The 20,544-nt window shown below is 40.7% G+C and overlaps 1 protein-coding gene across 1 annotated transcript in view; it reads right to left on the bottom strand.

Annotated features, from left to right (window-relative positions):
- Positions 1 to 1,210: 1,210 nt before the first annotated feature.
- Positions 1,211 to 20,544, bottom strand: part of fbxl17 (F-box and leucine-rich repeat protein 17) — a 199,120-nt gene continuing 179,786 nt past the window's right edge. The window contains exons 10-11 of the mRNA XM_041042901.1: positions 20,061 to 20,203; positions 1,211 to 3,813 (exon numbers count right to left, since the gene is read on the bottom strand). Of these exons, the coding sequence (XP_040898835.1) occupies positions 3,676 to 3,813; positions 20,061 to 20,203 (281 nt within the window). The 3' untranslated portion in view covers positions 1,211 to 3,675. The remainder of the gene's footprint in view (positions 3,814 to 20,060; positions 20,204 to 20,544) is intronic.

The raw sequence follows: 20,544 nt of genomic DNA, 5'->3' as shown, positions 1-20,544 counted from the left end.
TTACACCCACCAGAACGCTAAAAGGGCGCCAATTTTAAATCTGCTGTTGTTGCTGGTTAGGTTTCACCTATGGTTTACTGTCTTACCTGTGCTGCTGTTAGAAAATAAAGAATTGTCATTGCATATTCGACCTTTGCATTGGCATTTTCTTCCTTCTGAAATGTCTGCTGTCAGAACCATTCTAACACCTAAAAAGAAATACATGAAAGATAATCTTAAGAGAACTGCTGCAATTTTCATATTTTTCCTGTGCACACACATTTTCAGCCAAACAAACAAAAAAAAACAGCTCTTTCAGAAAATTTCAGAGAAAAAATGTGATACACAACTCTTCAACTGTTGTGTTGCATTTACCAGCTGCCCGGTTTCAAGCAGCTTTCAAGGAGATGTTTTTATCCCCACGTTGTGTTGAGGGTTGTTCAAACTGTTACAGTTACAATAAAATGAACATCTGAGAAATTGCAATTCAATTTCAATCCAACACAACAGCCCATTATTTTGACGAACTACTGTGTGAAGCTTATAATAGTAAGACTGATCCAGAGCAATACTGGAAAAAATACAACCAAAACTTTTCAATATAATACATTGTGGTGCAATACCACAAATTACAGCCTTAAAACACACCACAATTCTGAAACACTCTGGGGGAAAACTTTATAATTAGAAGCTCACAAAGGCAGTAGTTATAGTAGCTGGTTGTAAGAGATTGCACAGGTGCTGGTGTGTCCCTTCCCTGTGCAGTGTTTGATGAGTGAAAGTGAAAAATGCAATTACAATTTATTAAACACAGTTCTCTTAAGTTATATCTACAAGCAATATGTAGATACTGTAGGTGTTTAATTATACAACTTAAATATGTGTTGCACTTTCCATTGAGACAAACCGTGTTGACAACAAGAAGAATCTATCTGGGAAGAACCAACCTTTGCATCCTGTTTGATGCTATCTCCCGCATTTGTTCTCCAGACATGAAACAACACAAACACGTTGAACAGTAAAACAGGCATTTGAAAGGGACAATATTGTCAAAGACTGGGGACATATTGAGTGACAGCTATTTACCTTTTTGAGGCCTTTGCTGTCTTGCTGGGCAGCAAGCTGATGTCTCCTTGCTTTGTCTCAAATGTGAAGCTCCTATGAGAGTGACAGTTGTTGTGACCTTGACATAACAAATGCACCTTAATGGAAATGCAGGTTGATTGTTGTGTCATGGTGCTCAATAGAAAAGACATTATCAAAGCACTGGAATCTGTGGAAAACATCTTTATTTCTAACAATATACAGAGACTTCGGTATGTCATACTTGCGCATTCCAAGGCCTTTGGCTGTGATGGAAAACATGCTGGTATCCTTATTTTTCATTTTACCTGAGAATACAGATGCAATCTGTGTTAGATTTAAATTTCACTGTGTGAACCATTATAGTTATTATGCTCTTTGTGTTGAAATGTAATTGATGTAATAAAAAGTCTGGAAAACTCTGCTGGAAAAAAATGTTCAAGCAGTCCACAGAAGATGTAAAATGAACAGAAAAGTCTTCCACATTCTGAAAAATCTTCTCCTGCTTCAATTCCACACATACAAAAGGAAAAGAGAAAAAAAATTTTAAGTAGTAGTGTTTTATTCATCTTTATGTAAATCCAGTCATTTACGGTTGCCTTAACAAATCAGGAATCAAGTGTGTCAACATCTAGCAGGGAAGAAAGTGCATATGGGGATTACAAAAGAACAGAAACAGAACAAAAACAGGCCGAGGGAGAAGCTCTCCATCGTTTAAAGTCTACAAATCCTGACAAGGATAAAATGAATGTGTTTTTAATTGTCTATTTTAATTGTTTTTAAAAGTCTCTATATGCTTGTAGAAAGTTTACAGTTCTACTCAAACCCTAAGCTCAGAAAGCTATTGTTCATATCTGAGTGACAGAGTGTGGAGGCTGAGTCCAGAACTGGTTCACACCATAGAAAAATACCCTGGTTATTTGCATTTTTAACTGTACACTAATGAGTTTCTATAGAATAGATGTAAAATGATCAGCTCTCACCTACCAATTTCTACTGGCTCTGGTTATAGGCCCAAGCCAGTTTTTTGTTTACATCCTATACCACTAAGAAAGATAAATCCCTCATTGCATTGCTACATAGCTAATGTTACAAGTATAAGCTCAAAACCAATATTAGGCTAAGTAAATCCTACACAGTATATATATATATATATATGTATATGTATATATCAGATCAAATAATGGGATAAGGGTATTTGATTAACGCAGAGCAGATAAACATCTCTTTAGTAAATTCTGGGTCAATTACAGGTTACTAATTGGATGGCAATTACTAACCACTTAAGGCAACAATTCCTCTTACCTGTTAACAAGGTGGCTGTGGTTAATATTCTAATAATATGACCCAGGATCTTTGGGTAAAGGCAACTTCTATTTCAAGCACTGTTTAATTCATTCTGTAAAGACTCAAGGTGATGCTCAGTCAGCGGTAAATCTATGTATGGCAATAAAAGCAGCATTGTTCCAAAGTCATATGGATGTCAATCCCAGCTTCACATCATGACTACTCCATATCCAGCTGAAAAAATAAGGTACGCTTCTCAGTGTAAACATGCACTTTTAGAACATAATGAATGCTGCTTTCTTGCCATAAATTTGCCAGGGTTTTGACTGATTCTGGCCTGAATCTTTCTTCTGTACCACAACAATCTGCATATTGAGTCACAACAAAGAGCTCTGTCCTTCAAATGGAGCCTAGTCAACAATTTCAATGTCCACAAATGCCTTTAATACTGTACTGAACATCTAAGAAAAAAAATCTAGCTGGACAAAATAAAAATCACAGATTTCTCAAAATGCCGAAAGTGAGGTTTGAAGCGCTGATGGCTCAGTTGTCTTCTGGTTTGAAGTGTGTGGATGTTGCCTCCAGATCTCCAAGTCTCTGGTCTGCCTTGTGCGATCTCACAGCAGCAGTTGAGTTCAGTTTGGAGAAAGTAAAAACCTCAGTGGACTCACATGGGCACAATGCACTGGAACACCGGCTCCAGCTGGGGCAAACAAACCTTTATTAATCTATTTTCATTTAAAATAATTCTAGTCCGAACATCACTGAATGTCTTTGATTTAATGGATTTAATTTTTTGTTTGGATCTTTTTCACGTGTTCAAGACCAGACCGCACTCTCACCATGCACCGCACCCTCCTCTCCATCCAAGGTGACACGGAGGACTTAAAATGTATGACACTTAATACTCTATGGACCAAGTAGCGCTCACTTATAGTAGAAATCAAATAAGTGTACTGCTTTGCACCAAAACAAACTAGTCACTCAAGGTTCTGGTTAAAGAAAGTACACCATATTGTTGGTGACTTACAGCCAATGATAATGAGGACTATACTCTATGATTGGTAGGTGTATAATGTCTCACTTAATTATAAAACACCAGGAGGCCCGTATTTCACTTAAGTTTTTAAAATGGGAAATTTGCTTCAAATGAACCAGTTGATGGACTGCACCTCTGTCGGTGAGTGTGTAGCTACATGTTCACATGCATGTTTGAACAGTGGATGAGAAGCAAACATGACTGAGCTGCAAATATTGTGTGTGTCTGTACACCAAAAGGGCCTCTGTGTAGCTGTGTGTGTGTGTGCGTGTGTTATTCAGCAGCAACTATGAAGTGTTCGATGTGTTGGGGCTCCAGCCCATTTGATAAGCTCTCTCCAGGGTTCTCTTGCAGTCCTGCATCACCGTGCTGAACACAATGTGAGGGTACTGGACCACCAGCCTCTCCACCGTCTCCTCGTTTACCTGCAAAACACACACACACAGAGACACAAACTGCTGATATAATGACCAAATTATCATAAATTTATCAACTGTGGATACTGTGGAACTTGAGAGGTTATTGGTTATTGTAGCTACTGTTAATTTATGGGCATTAATTAAAATTGCAATTACATATAAGTAATTAGGTCCATTGTTGACACACTGGGCATATCGTGATTTGTGTAAGTCAACCAATCAAGCTCTTCATTTCAGAATCATTCGCTCAGTGTCAGAATGAATTTCCAGGGAGTCCTGGGCAGGGTATTCTAAAGAGAGGCAATCAGCTGAAAACCACATAAATTTAACAGAAATAATGCTTTAAGTCTAATAAATACAGATTTTAAATGACTTAATTTAAATGGAGTCATTTAAAAATCTGTCTCTGCATCGCCCCATGATGGCTTATTAAGATAATCAGAAATGCAGATTGAACTGTTAGTGCCCTGTCAAAATGGCAGTGTACCAGACGAATATGAACTCTAGGCAATTTCTTAAGAGCATGCAGTGTATGCTCATATGCACACATACACACACAACTGGACTGTGGCAATGGGTTCAGCATCAGAGGACAGCTGAGCTCACCAGGCTAATGAGGGCTTCATGTTCTCAGAGGACTAAGAAAGACAAGCAGCTAATGGCCTCTGAAGCACTTCTTTGCCAGTCTAACACTCTGTCAGACCATCACAAGCGAGAAAGCCTGAGAATCTGACAAAGAGCAGAGGCAGAGTAACCCTGGAGACCTTGAGGGGTTAACCGCAACCCACCCAGAACCAACCCCCGCCCACCCGCGAGTGTGACACTTTCCAGGGGAAATGATGTATAAACACTCACAAACATGTTGAGCACACAGTCATCCGTTGTTGCCAAAGCAGTGACAAAGTGTTTCACAGTTTTCCCCGAGTACTTTGCCGGAGAGCACTTTGGTTTCTGTGTTTTCTGGAAGAAAAGTCTTGCATGGTAAGAGTTCCCTGGCTTTTGCTCAGGTTATGATCTGTTTTGGTTGTCATTTTCTGTGTAATTCTCTTCTTTCTCCTCACTGAACACAATTTCTTTAAGTGGTGGGTATCAGCAATTCATTGTCAAGTAGAGAAATTGAGAAAACAAATGGAGAGATGGACAAAAAGAGAGTCAGGATAAAACCAGCAGAATCCGAGAGAAATAAGCGTGCTTGAGCGAACAGGCCACCGATGCCTCACGGGTCACGGAAGGAAGATGGAAACTCTGCACAGAACCAGTGAATACAATAGGACTAAAAAGCAACAACAGCCTGTTAGTGGTCCCTCTGTTTGCCAGGAAGAGGCAGCGAGCTGGAATTCGAGTGCTTGATGCCAACACATAGAGGCTTAACAGGCTCTTTCAGAATACCATTGATATAGACAAAAAATAAAAGAAAATCAAAACCACAGGGTCAAGTCTTTCTTATATTCATCTGCTTTTTGTTTTTCTGATCGGACGAGAAAATTCTGAGAACAAGCACCAAAAAACAGTCCTGCATCAGTTCTCTCTCCAGTCAGTGTTGAAGAGAAAGACAACAGAGAATGGCAGAAGGCTTTTTAAATTTGAGCTAACACTCTGACACCATACCCGCTGGAAAGATGCATTAAATCAGAGGATAAGAATGGAAATGAGAAAATTCCAGCAACACTTTCAGTGCTGTGATCAAAGATTCATTAGTAAAGCTGATGCATTATTAAAACAGTGTTCCAGGATATTTCCTTAAAGAATTCATATTATCAGTTTGAGATAATGTGAGCATTCCAACTGCCAGACAGTTTTACAAACCAAGCCATCCCATTCCCTCTCCTACTGAAAAGATCAAAATGAAGTGAAGCAGTAACGTTGACTATAATGGCATGAAACAGCAGACCTTCTGGAGATTTTACCCTGAAGGTTTATTCACACTGCGAACTAAAGAGACAATAGCAATCAAAGAATTCCTGCAGCGTTCTGAATTTCTCCGCCTTTTTCTACATGAATTTCATGAGAATCCCTGGCTGGGCCATTGGGACACTTTTTATGGGTACAGTACATGCGTTTCCATCCACCTGTTTTTATGTGCATTTTCAACTGCATAAAAAAAAATAAACCTGCGTAGAAACGCTGGAAATTCAGGAAAATCGCTTGGTTGAGGTGGAAAAGTTGGCGGGTCGATAAAAACATGTGACAAAGTGCAATGGAAAAAGACTTTGTACGTGAAGCATGTGATTCAGGCTTCCACTGAAGAGAGAAATAATAGCGGCAGGCAAAAACCACAAAAACCAAATCCATTTCTGCAGTGGTTTCATGGCACCCCACTGAGAACCAGCACCACCAATGACCCAACTCCTAACATTCACATAGCAGAAGTGGAAGGAAACGAACGTGCATTCGTTTACATTATATTTGGATGGAAACTTGACGTATAACATGAGATTTTGACAAGCTGCTGCAACTAACAAATGGGCATTTTTGTTGTTTGTAATATGGCTGCATCTTATGTTATTTTTATGGTTAATGCACATTAGTTTTTTTATATTCACCCTCATGAAAAAACAAAAATAAATCCCGGCAAAAGGAACAAATCAAGTTAATTTGAATAATAAACTATGGTTGTCAGTTACAAGGATTAATACAGTCTCTTCTTTCCCTCCTATGGGATTTGAAACGGGTGTCTGACCTTACTACTGACTTGATTCATAATTTGAGAACTTTTCATTGACTGTCTGGTCTGTCAACTCTTGGATCCTTTTCAACAAATTTAGCAACTGGCTCCAAAGAGTGATCATTAGCTTTTATGTGATGTTGGATCACCCTCACACCTAGCTTTTTTTTTTTTTTTTTTTTTTTTTAATTATTTTTTGGAGACATTTAATGTTTTGATTAGGTAGCAGTAGCGCAGAGATGACAGGAAGCGAAAGGAGAAAGAGCTGGAACAAAACGGCCTGGCTCGATCTGAACCAGGTATGCCGCGTTTCATGATCAGCATCTTGGGGTCTAAGCCTCAGGGGCGACCCCACACCTGTTTTTTTCCCCAGAAAAACACCTGTGGCTTGCCTACAAAGATAGCCACAGGTTGCATTCACAGAGGAGCAAAGCAGGCATAGAAAAGAAGCTTAACTGAGGCCTCCAAAAACTGCTACTACAGAGAGGAGCTAAGTTTGTTATGACATATGGCTGAGCCTCATTAGCAGCTAAAATGACAAACCCCTGATTGCCTTCATAACATATTATACTATATTCTTGAAAAGAGAATGAAACATCCCCCAGCTCGTTAATCAGGGCTTAATTACAATTAAAACAGATCTAAAGAATAGACCTGTCAAACTGATGGGAGGCCATAACATTCATTAATGCTAATTTAGTGCGGCTCCACTTGCTGAGCAAACACGGCACACACAAAATGGCTCCCAATCAAAATGCTGAATCATTTCCTAATTACTGGTTGCAGCATCGCTACATTTTTAAGTTAGATCACTTTGAAGGAAATCATGAAAAGCTGACCTCTGCTGCTCTTGTTGACAATACTGTATGCACAGAAAAAAAAAAAGGTTTTTATGTTTTTCTTTAAGTTTGCTGGCATCAAATAATTGGAATCTAAACATGTTATTATGGCAGAGGCAAAACCCAAACAGGACTGAAGAAGAAAATGATTCTACTATCAACCAAATATGACCTTGTTTACATTTTAAATGGTTACAACACAGCACAGAAACTCCTGGTACCTGGTCTGCGATTTATTCTAATTAACTGGCGTCTTTGAAACAACTTACTGCCAGTGGGTAGAAAATCTTGTTATTTATACATCATAGCATCCATTAACTCTCCTCCGCTGCACTTGCCTGACAACCAGAATTACTGTATGTCTTTTCTGACCTAAGAACAACAACTCCCTGTGAAAGAAACCGTCTCCTAGTCAGTTCCCAGAGTTCACAGCTAGAATCCTCTTTCCAGAACAAGGCTGTGTGCCCTTTGCGTGGCTCTGTGGTATGTTGAATGAGATGTGATGACATCACCACACCTGCTTGGTATTTGCGGCTCAGAGCTGATGTTGTACACGAAGGTCAGACCAAATGCTGTGGGTAACTTGCTGGCAGAGAAGGGAGTCCTCTGGTTTCAACAGTTGTGCCTCTGACTTATTCAAACCAATGACTCAGCTGTTTCAGCTGAAATTTTGTCGCCGGGCAAAACTGCACTTAACAATATTTTGTTGCCAAGCAACAAAAGCTTAAAAATGTTATCAGAGAGCACTGGGGGTTCTGGTGACTGGAATGGAGCTTTAGACATATGGCTCTGGTAGGAAGTTTTTTCTTTTCTTTTACCCCATACATTCCTGATCCAGTTTACTGTACTGTACAACCCCTCCTCCCAAACCTGAGCCAAGTCTGTAGAAGAGCCATATGATAGAGCAGATCGCTACCCACTGATGATTCTAATCTTTGAGAAGCATCTGGGAGCGCAGCCACAGCTATCTGGACCAAGGCCTATACTTATGATATTTTCCCCCATTTTAACTTCAAAGATGCTGTCCTGTAGATCTAAGTGCGGTGTAATGCATGCTGACGGGTAATGTGCCGTTGTCAGGGTTTACAAGAGGGCGAGAGAGGAATGAGGGCAAAACAAAAAAGATGTATGTCTGATATGCTGTTCAGCAAAAAGCACCTTTTATTTGAACATGCTGTACAGTAAACATGAATAGTTTATAGGGTTGTGTGTGCGAGGGCCTGTTGACAACTGCTCCTTTATTTTTATATGTGATGGCTGAAGGTAAGTGACAGCAAGTCCCTGAGGTGACCTCTGCACTCTCTTGGAGTGCTCTTATGTGCTCTCTTTCTTAACAGTGAGCCCTTTTTTTAAGACTAATCCTCTGATGCAAATGCACTCTATCACTACGTAAAATGTACTTTTACCGCAAATGCTGGGTCTTCCCCGGTAAGCAGCACAGTAAAACATGTCGTAAAGATGAGTAATGCCATAGCAGTTCACATTCTCAGTGGGAAAAAGAAGAGCGGGGTCGTAAATCGATAATCAGATACACAAACACGAAGATGCATATCATATTAGACCGGCATGGTGAGAACACCCTCTGAGTGCTCCTTGCAATCAGGGGAGGGAAATGGAATAAAGAGAGATGGAGAGTGTTTAGGAAATAGAAGACTAAAGAAATATGGCCTCCGCTCCTTCTGAATATATCAAAACCCACTGAGTGCTGAATTGTACGTAGCAACAATGACCCTGAACAAAAAAAGCAATAAAGCACTGACTGTTGATATTCAACTGCAGAACTGAATTTAAATGAAAGTGCATGCAAATATCAGAAAACAGAGACATGTTCAGTGGTCCTTTCTATATAACTAAAAGTGCTGGGTTTTTTTTCCCCAGAAAAATGGTTCTATTTCTTTATATTTCCTTAGTGTTTTCATTAAATTCAGGACAGGTCTGCAGGGTTCTTTTTTCTTCCTCCTCTCATTTTCTTTGGCCATGTGGCAGCCATTGCTAGTCCCAGGCCCATAAAGAGAGACAAATACCCCCCGTTCCCTGTCTGCTCCCATGTAGACAGTGTATCAGTCAACCAGTAAATACATTTGGGGTAAATGTTTAAAAAGCCTGTTTAGGCAGCAGAAGAATGCAGTGAATCAGGTCTTAGTAAAAGGCAACTTAAGCAAGTCTGGATTTAAACAGACCAGATTTATGGTCTTCTTTAAACTGCTCAGAGGAAAAGCCCCAGTTGTAAAGTTTCTAAAAGAGTGACTGGACAATTGAGAGAGAGTTTTCCTCCTTCCTCTCCTTCTCTGATAAGAAGGAGAGGAAGGAGGGCAAGAGGAATGGATGGTAAAGAGGGAAGACAGTAAAAAAGAGGATTTTAGAAGTAAAGAGATGTTGCCACAAACATATTCTGAAGAATTCTGTATTTATAAATGAACTATCGATGCACTGCCTTGGAAGCTTAAGGAACAGGCCCCTCTTTACCAAGGAAAGCCTGAGCTCAAACATTTTGATTTTGTCTCAGAAAGGCAAGCGACCCTCACAGAAATCTGCCGAGCATGGCTCTGAATGTGTTTTTAAAAAAACAGGTCAGGCACCGCTTGCGACAACTAAGGTCTGGTCCCACTCACACAACCTCATCCCTGCACAATATCAGACAGCAGCAGAACTGAGAAGAAGGGTCTCAGTGCATACACACACACAGACTCTCTCTCTCTCACACGTATATACACACCGAGGAGCAGGGGCTCAACTGAACAGGGTCAGAGAAAGAGGTTCTGGAGGCCAGGTTTGTAAACCCTACACTCCATCACGCGTGACAAAGGTAACTAAAGGAATGTGTACAAGGCTCAGTCCAATCCCTCTTTCTACACCAGCCTTCTTATCTCCGCAGACTGGAGGAAAACATTCCATAACTCAAGAGGCTTTGCACAATTTATTTGTTAGTCTTAGAAAAGAAAACACGGTAAACCACTATCACAGCTACATCTCATTGGGTAGAACTAAAATAAAGCTAATTCAGATGGGAGGTGTTGTGGTGACACAGAGAACTAACAAGCCTTAGAGTTGTGATGAGTTTGGCGTTCTTGTAGCAATTGGGCTCACAATATTCCTTTTCTTTCTTTTTTTAAGCCTTTAAATTAATTGATACAAAGGTAAAAGCATCACATGAGAAGATGCTTTAAATATCTGGAAAAAAAGAAACAAAATCTCCAAAATCTGGGAGCAACCATAACTAACATTTGTCTTAAAAACAACATATAATAAGTTTTATGATCATATCATATATTTATTTATGCAATTTACTCTATACATCATACACAAGATAATATCCCATAAAATAAAGGATATGATGGCCTACTGGTCCTCATGTGTCCACTTGGTTACTACTAGCCAAGACCAGGGACCCAATCCAGTCTAGGCCCAAATTACAGTACATTCAGTCTAATCAGATCCAGGTAAGATATTTTTCTGTTGCCGTGGGTCTTGGATCCATATGACAATATACCTAATGGATCCAAGATAACTCGCTGTTAGCTTTGATCAGGTGGTTCACCATAATTATTGCTGGAAAAACTGTGGTTTTTTGAGGCAAGACAGAGAGTGAACTGTGAAGTGGTTTGTTCAGGTCGACTGCAAGTTGGATTGGGTCTAATTAAGCCATGTGTGTATTTTGGACTGTAGAGTCTCTTTTAGACCAGGTCTCCCTTCTGTTCTTATTCATTTTCTTTTTTAAGTTAATTTTATGTTTGGTGGGTTGAGGTGGGTTTTCCATGGGTGCATTTTGGACTGAGCCCAGAACTTCTGACACACAAAGACCTCTACTCTAGACTCCATTACCATACAGATTGAAAGTAATTGAATAGTAGACATGAAAATGTATTAACAGCAAATTAAGATATAATCTGATACAATTTCATTGCCATCAAAATTGTAATTTTACAACATTTGGTGATGAAAAAGGAAAAAGGAAGATACAGAGATGTGATGATAGAAAGGCACAAAGAGAGAAGCAGAGAAGAGGATGAGTTCATCTTCTTATCACAGGGGTTGGGGTCACATACTGTTGTCACTGGAAGTAAAATAAGATAATAACAGGCCTGTTGAATGCACTGTAAACCAAGACCACCCCTCCATCTTCAAGTGGCAAAATGTACAGCGTAGGAGGATGGGTGCGCGCGCACACACACACACACACACACACACACACACACACACACACACACACACACACACACACCTTTAGAAACTGTAGGAACGAATTCCAGAGCAGCTTACTGGAGGTCAGACACAAGCAGAATTTCTTAAAGGTAATCACAACAGAGCTACTGTGTTTAATTTCTTTGCCTCGCGTGAGTCCCCTGTTCTTCAGAATAAACAAAGAACAAGGACAACTTGACCCTGTCCTTTCAAAGAACACACTGATACAAAATTCATAGTGACTCCTTAGAGCAAGGAGAGCATGGTTTAGATTTGTGGACTGGTTTCAGTTACAAAAAAGGCAGTGAGCAGCACTCAGTGATCTCATCGGTAAGCCCAACGTGTGGACACCACCTACTGTAGAGTGATTAGTCTGAATTATGGGTTAATTCTGAAAAATTAAATGAGAGCACAGCAATTAATGCCAAACTCTTTAAAAGGTCAACGAAAAAACTGTGTACACAAATTTCAGCCTTTTGTTCTATTCACTGTCAGTACAAGCACAAATCTTGACAGCATGATAAATAATTATGTTTTTTTTTTTTTTCCCCCAGAATTTTAACTCATGGGTAAAAATTGTTCTTTTTTCTCAAATGTTAACTGAGCAGCCACAGGTCACTTTTCCTCTGCATGAGAGATAAACTTATTCAAAGCTTTTACATCCACTGGCTACTCTGTTTCCGATCAATTACAAAGCTGGACATCAATCAGAGACTTAATCGATCCCCCCAAAAAAAATTTCCCAAGCTCGTCTGGATGTATTAAATTTGTACAGACCTAGCATTCAGTGAGGGGAGCTACATTGTCATTGGCATTAAATAGCTAATTCATCACAACACAGTCAGACACTGTGCCCACAGGCTAAAAATGGGTTGGGACCACCTGCTATCCCTCTCAGTGTCTGGGAGTAGGAAAAACGTATTGAGCCAAACGTTTGTTATTGCCCAAAAACATATCAGGATTGGCAAGTCTGAGTATCCAGGCCACACTGAGCCTTGTCTACTGTCTGCCCATGACTCCATGAGATTATGTTGACCTCCGTTGTGATGAGTAAACAGCACTGGATGAGGGAGGAAGAGGAGGAGGGGGAGATAAAGGGGGGAGGCTAAAAGACAGGGGGGCAACTTGAATGAACTAATTGAATGAACAAAAGATGTGAGCAGCATCCAAAAATTCAAACAACCTTGGCTGTCCTTGCTCTGAGGAGGGTAAGGGAGGGAGGAACTGAGAAACAAAAAGAGGGAAGAGGGGTAAAAATAAAGTGAGGACAAGGTGGAGACCAGGCCAAAAAAAAAAAAAAAAGAAAAAAAAACAAGTCTGAGTGTGTATGAGAGTATGTGAGCCAGGTGAGGTCAGGTTACATGTGTGTATCTGGTAGATTTTTGTTGAAGGGCAATTCTGAGATTCCCTTCAGATATCCAGTGAACTCTGTCGGTGTCTCACTTTATTCCACCTTCTCTCCTTCACTGTCCCTTGCTCCTGCCCTTTAGAAACAAGATGAAGGGATGATCAGGAGGCGGCTTCAGTTAAGACCGCCAATCAATACCGCTCTTCTGCGCGGGATGAGCCTCCAAGATTACACTGAAAATCACAAATGGCAAATGACTCTTTCAAACTACTTTGAACATTCAAGTCTTACCAAAGCCTGGCAAATAGGAACCAGAGAACTTACCTATCTTGCACTTGATGGTGTGCATGCAGTATCTTTCTCCTAATTCCCTTTCGCTTTAGAAGTCTTTAAACTCAGGATCCCTGCCGTTCACACTAACAATGCTCATCAAAGAAAGTTTTGCTGAACTCCCAAACTCTCATTTCCTAAACGAGAGTTAAAATGCCTCCTAACTCCTCACCATACTTCATCTTTGTTTTCCTCACTCCAAACCTCCAGGCCCTGAACAATTAGGCCCTTGTTTATGTCTGCAAATTGCTGTGCCGTGACTATCTGTGTATAGTCCCCAGCAGCTGGATGCACCAGTGGAACGACCATATTGATTGGTATGTCTGTTCTTTTAACAAGGTCTGTCTGGTTGCTCTATCTGGGGGTGCAGCAGTGCTCATACCTGTTCCCCAAATGGCGCTCCACCTCAGTACAGGTAATGGGAGCACACTTCAAAACTGCTTACACAAAACACTTTTTTGGGGCCATTTGTGAAGGGAATCGCGGGCTTTGACTTTATTGTTTCCTTTTATTTAATTTTACTTTAATTTTCTCTTGGTTTCTGTCATTTGTTAAATCATTTTTTCATTTCCCCCCAAGGCCACCCCTCATTTTATTTTTTTGTTTTCCTCCCTCAGATCCCCCATTACAATGATAACTCTTACTCTCCCTCCACCAGTTGTCCCTGAAGGGGCCGGTAGCAGTCAGTATCATTATTTTCCTAGTCCGGCTTCATGCTGACTACGTGAGTTTGCTTCCATCTCTGTTTCACAACCTGGGCTGCCCATTTGTTTTCACTCTAATGAAGTAGTGGAAAAGAAGCAGGGGGAAAAAAGAAAGTAGATGAGAAGAAAAGAGAAGGGGGAAGTGAAAAAGATGAGGGAAAGGAAAGAAGGATAGAGAGAGAAAAGAGCGAATGGACAGGGGAAGAAAGAGGATGAGAGGAAAAGAGGAACACATGAGAAAGCTGTGAAAACGTTTCTAAAGAAAACATTCCACTGAGGCTGAATATGATCAAAATCCCCAAAGTTATACATCAGCAGAGCAGAGAGTGGCCTGGAAGGCACATTATAGAAAAAAGCAACTTAAGACATATAGGAGACATAAGAGAACAGTGTCAAGATAAGGAGTGCAATGAGTTACACTGTGTAGTGCTTGGCAGTACAGTGTGTTTCTGCACGGATCAGTAAATCTTACAGCTGGATCCTTGCCCCCGTAACTGGACACTTGTCTTCATTTTTGTGGTTTGGCAAAAAAAAAAAAAAAAAAACTGTAAAAATGTTACTGTATTAAAATTTGGTGAATTTGTGAGAGTTTGGCATGTTTATGTGTGCTTGTGTTTCTGCATCTCCATGTCTGCCCAGTCCAATGAGCACAATGTTGTTACTACATCGCTATAATTCTAGATGAAAATTACAGCTGACACCAGTGCACTGAATTTCACCACTCAAAAGCATTGAGTAGATTAATACATAATGTTCCATTGTGTTTGTGGAAGTGTAGAAAGAAGAATTCCTCCCACAGAGAAGGCCTTAAATTTAACAGTAGACTCAATGAGGAGCTGGGCTTTTCTGTGACACATGCACTGACATATGCGGCACTGCCGAGCAAAAAGGATCCGTTTTTCAGAAGATTAAGGCACTTTTTCCTTGAGTCTTTCAGCTGAATACTTCAAAAGACTGGCACAGAGTTACAGCTGAAAGAGGACAAAATGAATTGATTTGATTATTTTGGGGTGAGTCTGGATCAATCGCATTCTTTCCTCTTGTCAGAACGGGGTCGTTTGGCCCTGGGGGCACAAGGGTGTAATCATTTGTGGCAGGGGAAGCACGCCATTTGCCCAGGCCTGGAGGGGTTCTGATTTCAATGCTCCATTATGAGCTGTGTTAACAGCAAATAACATAAATTCCTCTCGGAGAACACACACTGTAACACACAGACACGTTGCATTTCGGCATGTATAAACACACTGAGACACAATGGAAATCGTTCAGGCAGACATATGAAAGGGGAGCAGAAAGAAAAAAAAATCAGTGGGACAAATGCACACATTCCAGGCTATTAAGACCTTATAGGGCTCAGCTACTGAAATGAGAATTTAAATAAGAAAATATTCTGACTTCACAGAGATCGGTGCTATTCTAGGTCTGTGTTTGTACTGAGTTTAAAAAAAAAAAAAAACAACTTAAATTCTTCATATCAGTCCAAATGGCAGTGGACACACAATTCAGGTTCTCTGGCAGTAAAATGTATACAGTACGGAAGCACGTTTGTATAAACTGTGACGGAGGAAATCGATCCTTCACACTGCTCCACATGAGGAGAGCCAGCTGGATCCTGTTAACAGTTCTTAAATGAATTCTACACTTTCTAAGTCCTGTGACATTCAGGGAAGCTGTTACATTAAAATTCCCAGCGTTTTGACAATTCCAAACAAATTTACACAGGCAAGGCTGCGCTGCTCAAGCAGAGAGCTGACTGGGTTGTCCGCACTGTGTGTCAAGGTTATCACAAGACTGTATTTGTCTAAGACTGACAGGACCCACACTGAAACCTAACTCCACATCAGTTAGTGGGAGGGGAAGCTTTGGGGGGGAGAAGGAAAAAAGTGAGGGAGGAAGGGAGAAAGACTGAAACTATATTTATTTTAAATAGCCAAATGTACAGTGTAGAAGTTACCTGAACATCTGTAAGACAGACAGGCTTAGGCTTGGCCCGACTAGGTCATGGATGCCTGAATAGGTCAGTTGTTACTGTGATACTGTGGCTTCGAGTCTCAGCTAGCTTTTTTTTTTCCAACCAATTACAGTTATTTGTTCAAAATTCCTGCAGTATACCTGTACACATCCTAAACAGACACCAAACAAAACCCTTGTAAGGGAAATATGAACTTTGGGATATTTGTATCCAAAAACACTGTCAACACAACTTTCACAAGGGATAACTATCTGCTAACGCAAACTGCTCTGTATAAGTGTACATAACAATTTATCTTCACAATGCAAACATTCATGGTTGGTACGCAGAGCAAAACTATGTCAGGTTGGGGCCATTATCAATGACCCCCTTAGCCACAGTATGTTGGCTCAGACAGTAGTTGGCTGATGTGTAAATATTGAGATGGTTCCTCAAGTATGTAGATCCTGGGGCTGAACTAAACAAACTGAGGTTGCAAAAGGTCAAGCTGAGAGCGTTGGACCAAATAAAATCTATCAAGCTCAATCATATTAAAATTCCAGTCAAATCTAATAGAGGTGTCCTCTTTTCTACAGTAAAGCAGTTTTGCCTGGAATCCCCACATGTTCCTGCCTCATGTTTTATCACAGAATGTAACTTTAAGCATAGGAGAAATATTCACTGTGCTGAAGAAGTACTGCTGCTTACAGTATGTCATCCATGCTGTCAACACTAGGTCAAAGAAAGAAAAAGACAGCACGAAATGCATGGAGAAAGCATAGCTATGACTTGCATCCTATTTTGAACAATGAAGAATTAAATATGAAGAATGAGTAAAAAAAAAAATCCACTGGATTGCTTGGCAACATAAAGAAGAGACGCTGTGAATGGCAGAAATCTAAACTTAAGTAATTTGCGAAAGGCTTTCATTATGAGGCAAACCTTGAGGAATTGAGAGTTATCCCCCAGCTTCTGCATTTTCCCAGAACCGCATTAAGTGGAGAGATGAGATTAGTTTGCCCTCAGATTGAATTGGACATGCCTCTGGATTTTACTGCTGTGATACACAAATAAAGCATGATAAAACACTGCCAAAGGCTGAAATGTCAAATGCAAACCAGAAAAAATCATGACCAAATTGAATGCTCTGCCTATCCTGAATTTTGCAAAGTACTTTAAAATATTGATTTTATTAATTTAAGAGACATGGCATGCAACACATATTACAACCGCTGTGAAACATACAACAATTTTTCACCAAGCAGCGGTCAAAGCAAAAAATTACTGTGAAGCTATATTTTTTGACAATGTGTATAATTTGATCAGATCTTTTTTAACTTAAGATTTTCAAAGTGATCTGACTCATCCAGAGGGAAGAAGTAAAGAAGCAGTGTGGCCAAGGGATTGAAGCACCAGTTCTACATCAGGAGAGCCATCGGCTCAAATCAGACAACAGCCAATTATGACCCTGTCAAAGTGACCTTGATAAAAATATGGAGCAGCCCCTAACTGTGAGGAGTTTTTGGAGAGTTTCAGCTACAGTAAATGCACCAATTACTGCTTTCTTTTACTGACATCCCCAAAAATGCATAAAAATTCTAATTGAATGTAAGATAGAGAAACAGAAGCACTGATCTTCAGCTGAGGCGATTGAAGAATCTTGGGAGGGGAGCAGGAGGAGTAGGAGATGTGAGGGATGGAGGGGAGAAGAGAGATGAGAGTAGGAGTGGAGAGGGAGGCAGAGCATGGTCAGTGCTGCCCCTAGGCTGACTTGTAGATAGCCACAATTCCCCTGGTCTGTCTCTTGCTCTCACCTTTTTACCTCTTTAACTCGCTCTGTAGGTCTCATTTTCACTGTGACCTCGGCAATAACAACCTATTTCTGTTTATTTGTTTCCCTCTAAGCGAACTTCAGATTACCCCTATTCTTCTCTCTCTCTCTCCTCCTGAAGCCTGACCATATCTACTGTAACTCCCTTTCTCTCGTAACATAATGAAAAACAACAATAGCATCAACAACAACAAAGAAAGTAGCTGCCGTGGGCTGATCTCTTTCCCACACAGGCCTGACCAATCCTCACCAATACTCCAAACTCATTTGCAATGCTAAACACAATTTTAGGACACGAAAGAGAGAAGACAGAGAAATAGGTGAAGGGGGCAAGCATGCAGTGAATTAATTCTGTGATTCAGCGTTGGTAATGTACATGACCTTGGAAACTGTCAAACTCTTCTCTCTGCTCGACTCACACTCCATTACAACTCTAATTGCTCCAATTACTGCTTTATTTAGCTGTGTCATCCCCAAATTCCCCCTTCTAGCAGAGGAAGAATAATTATTTATCTTTCCATCCTCCGGACTAAATTATGAGCATGAATATCACACCTGAAGAGAGAGAGAGATAGATAAATAAGGACAGAGGAATAGGTAAATTTGTTGTTCGGAGGGCAGGGGCATGAAAGCATATGGTGGAGAGAAACTAAGAAAAATTGTTATTCCAGTAAAGATGTAGGTCATTCCAGAACAGATTTTTATTAGCATGGCTGTAGATATCGATTGTTGGGTCACTGAGTCGGCGAGGCAGGAGGGAACTAAATGAAAATGGAATCTAAGTGATCACCTGCTATGTAATGCAGTTACTCTTTATTACTCTTAGATAAATATGATAGATACACATTCATGTCTGCAATAATGTGAATTGAGTACACCACTTCATCACTGAGACCTTACATATGGGGTCAGTGTCAGACCCTCATATGTTTTAATTTCATTACAGTGTAAATAGATAAATATGATACACCGCTGTTCTTGTCACAATTAACGATCTCCGGGAAGGCATTTTTAGCAGAGAAATCCATAGGGTCAACCTTAAGGCCGTGACACACAGATATCACTGATTTTATAATGAAGATATAAAAATGATGAGTTCCCAACCTGGTGAAAGGCCTTTGACTATAAGTCAAAGTCTCTCCTCCCTCCTGTTCTCCCCTGCCAACTTCTCCTTGGACTTTTTACTGCACAGCAGGGCCTTTAAATTTGTTCAGCCCAAAACCCAAATGTAAAATTTAGCCTCAACCTGAAAATGAAAGTCTCATTAAAACATACTGTTACACTTACCATATGGAGGCCCACCAGCATTGGAATTATGGCCTGTGCTGTGTACAAGGCTCCAGTACGAGACACCAGGCTGTACAATATCAGCACAGGCTAAAGTTTCTAGGTTAGGCCAGCTGTTCACTTTCCTTTCCTTGTCTGCCCTCATCCCACTCATGTCAGACTGAATGATCCCACTACTAAGTGGATGCATCTGTGTGGCAGAAGCTCGACTGAACCAGTTGGAGAGGTGGGTGGGGTTGTTACCATGGCAGTACGACTAACTGTGCTTCCAGCAGGTTAGTGATGGGGTGGGTAAGAGACCAGAAGAGAGTTTAAGGGTGACTTTGGAAAGCTTGTCCCTCAGACCCAGAGGCATCTCAAAGTAGATTTAAGAGGGGTCATTATGTCACTTTACTTCTGTTATCACCCATCCAGCTGACTCAAACATGCATCACATGGACATACTGGGCACAGGCGGCAATGGCTTAGCTACTCCACATGCTCGCCTCTGGATACTTTATAATTGGCCAGTTGCCCTAACCTGGAACTTTTGAGAGTTTGTGTGTGTGTGCTTGATTATATCTCTCTGTCCGTGTGTGGACTAGAGTTGGGCTATATATATATATATATATAATTTATTTATTTCTACTCACAAAGGCAACAGGTGAGATATCAGACGTGCACAGGCATGCATATACACACCCACATGCACATGCTACATACAGCAAAAGGGGGTCACTAATGTATTGAGGTAAATGAGGCCATAAGGTAATGTCCTTGATTTTGGACTGCTTACTTTGTGGGACCAAGGCTTCAACTCCCAAACAGATTTGATTTACAGTGATATAAAACAGAAAAAAACAACAAATCTTCACACTGGAAAAGCTGCAAACTTTTGGCACTCTAAAAAATCATTACTTGCAAGAAAATTTATTATGTAGACAAAAAAGTCAAACTGCCAAAATTTCCTTCAAAATGTTTTGCAGTACATATCAAAAAAAAAAAAAAAAATCTGACCTGCTACATCTGAATGCGTCCCCACAAGCATCCATTTGCCACTGGAGAGAGCACCACACATGCGATACACACTGACAAGAACCCAGACAACAGCAGATATTATGGGTTGGGCATTGTTACCTTGTCACATCTCATGAGGCCCAGGTAGCGGAGGGACTTGCTGCTCTGAGCGATCTGTGTGGCTCCCTGGTCTGTGATATCCTTACACCAGCCAGCATCCACAGTCTCTATGGTACTGCTATACTGGCCTATGGCTATCAGAGCTGTGGACACAGGAGGAAGATAGAGAGAGGGAGGGAGGGGGAGGTGGGGAAGGAGGGAGGGAGAGAAACAAGAAAAGGTGTTAGTCTGACAACCTTTCTCATGCAAATGTGGCAGAATCATCATCCCACAGAGATGCACAGAAATTCAAGATGAAACCAGGGCAAGTCATCTGGCCAGCTGTGACATATAATTCCGATGTTTACACAACACCTCGAAAATATACACGCATACACACAGGGTGACAGGCTGAAACACACACATGAATACGCACAAATCCTGCACACAGCCATGCTTTTTCAGACTGCTGCAGGATTCATCCATTAGAGCGCTGGCATGAGTC

Source organism: Toxotes jaculatrix, chromosome 7 (genome assembly GCF_017976425.1).
Source record: "Toxotes jaculatrix isolate fToxJac2 chromosome 7, fToxJac2.pri, whole genome shotgun sequence".
In the NCBI taxonomy this organism is placed as follows: Eukaryota; Metazoa; Chordata; class Actinopteri; family Toxotidae; genus Toxotes; species Toxotes jaculatrix.
This window is presented reverse-complemented; position numbering and strand designations above follow the sequence as displayed.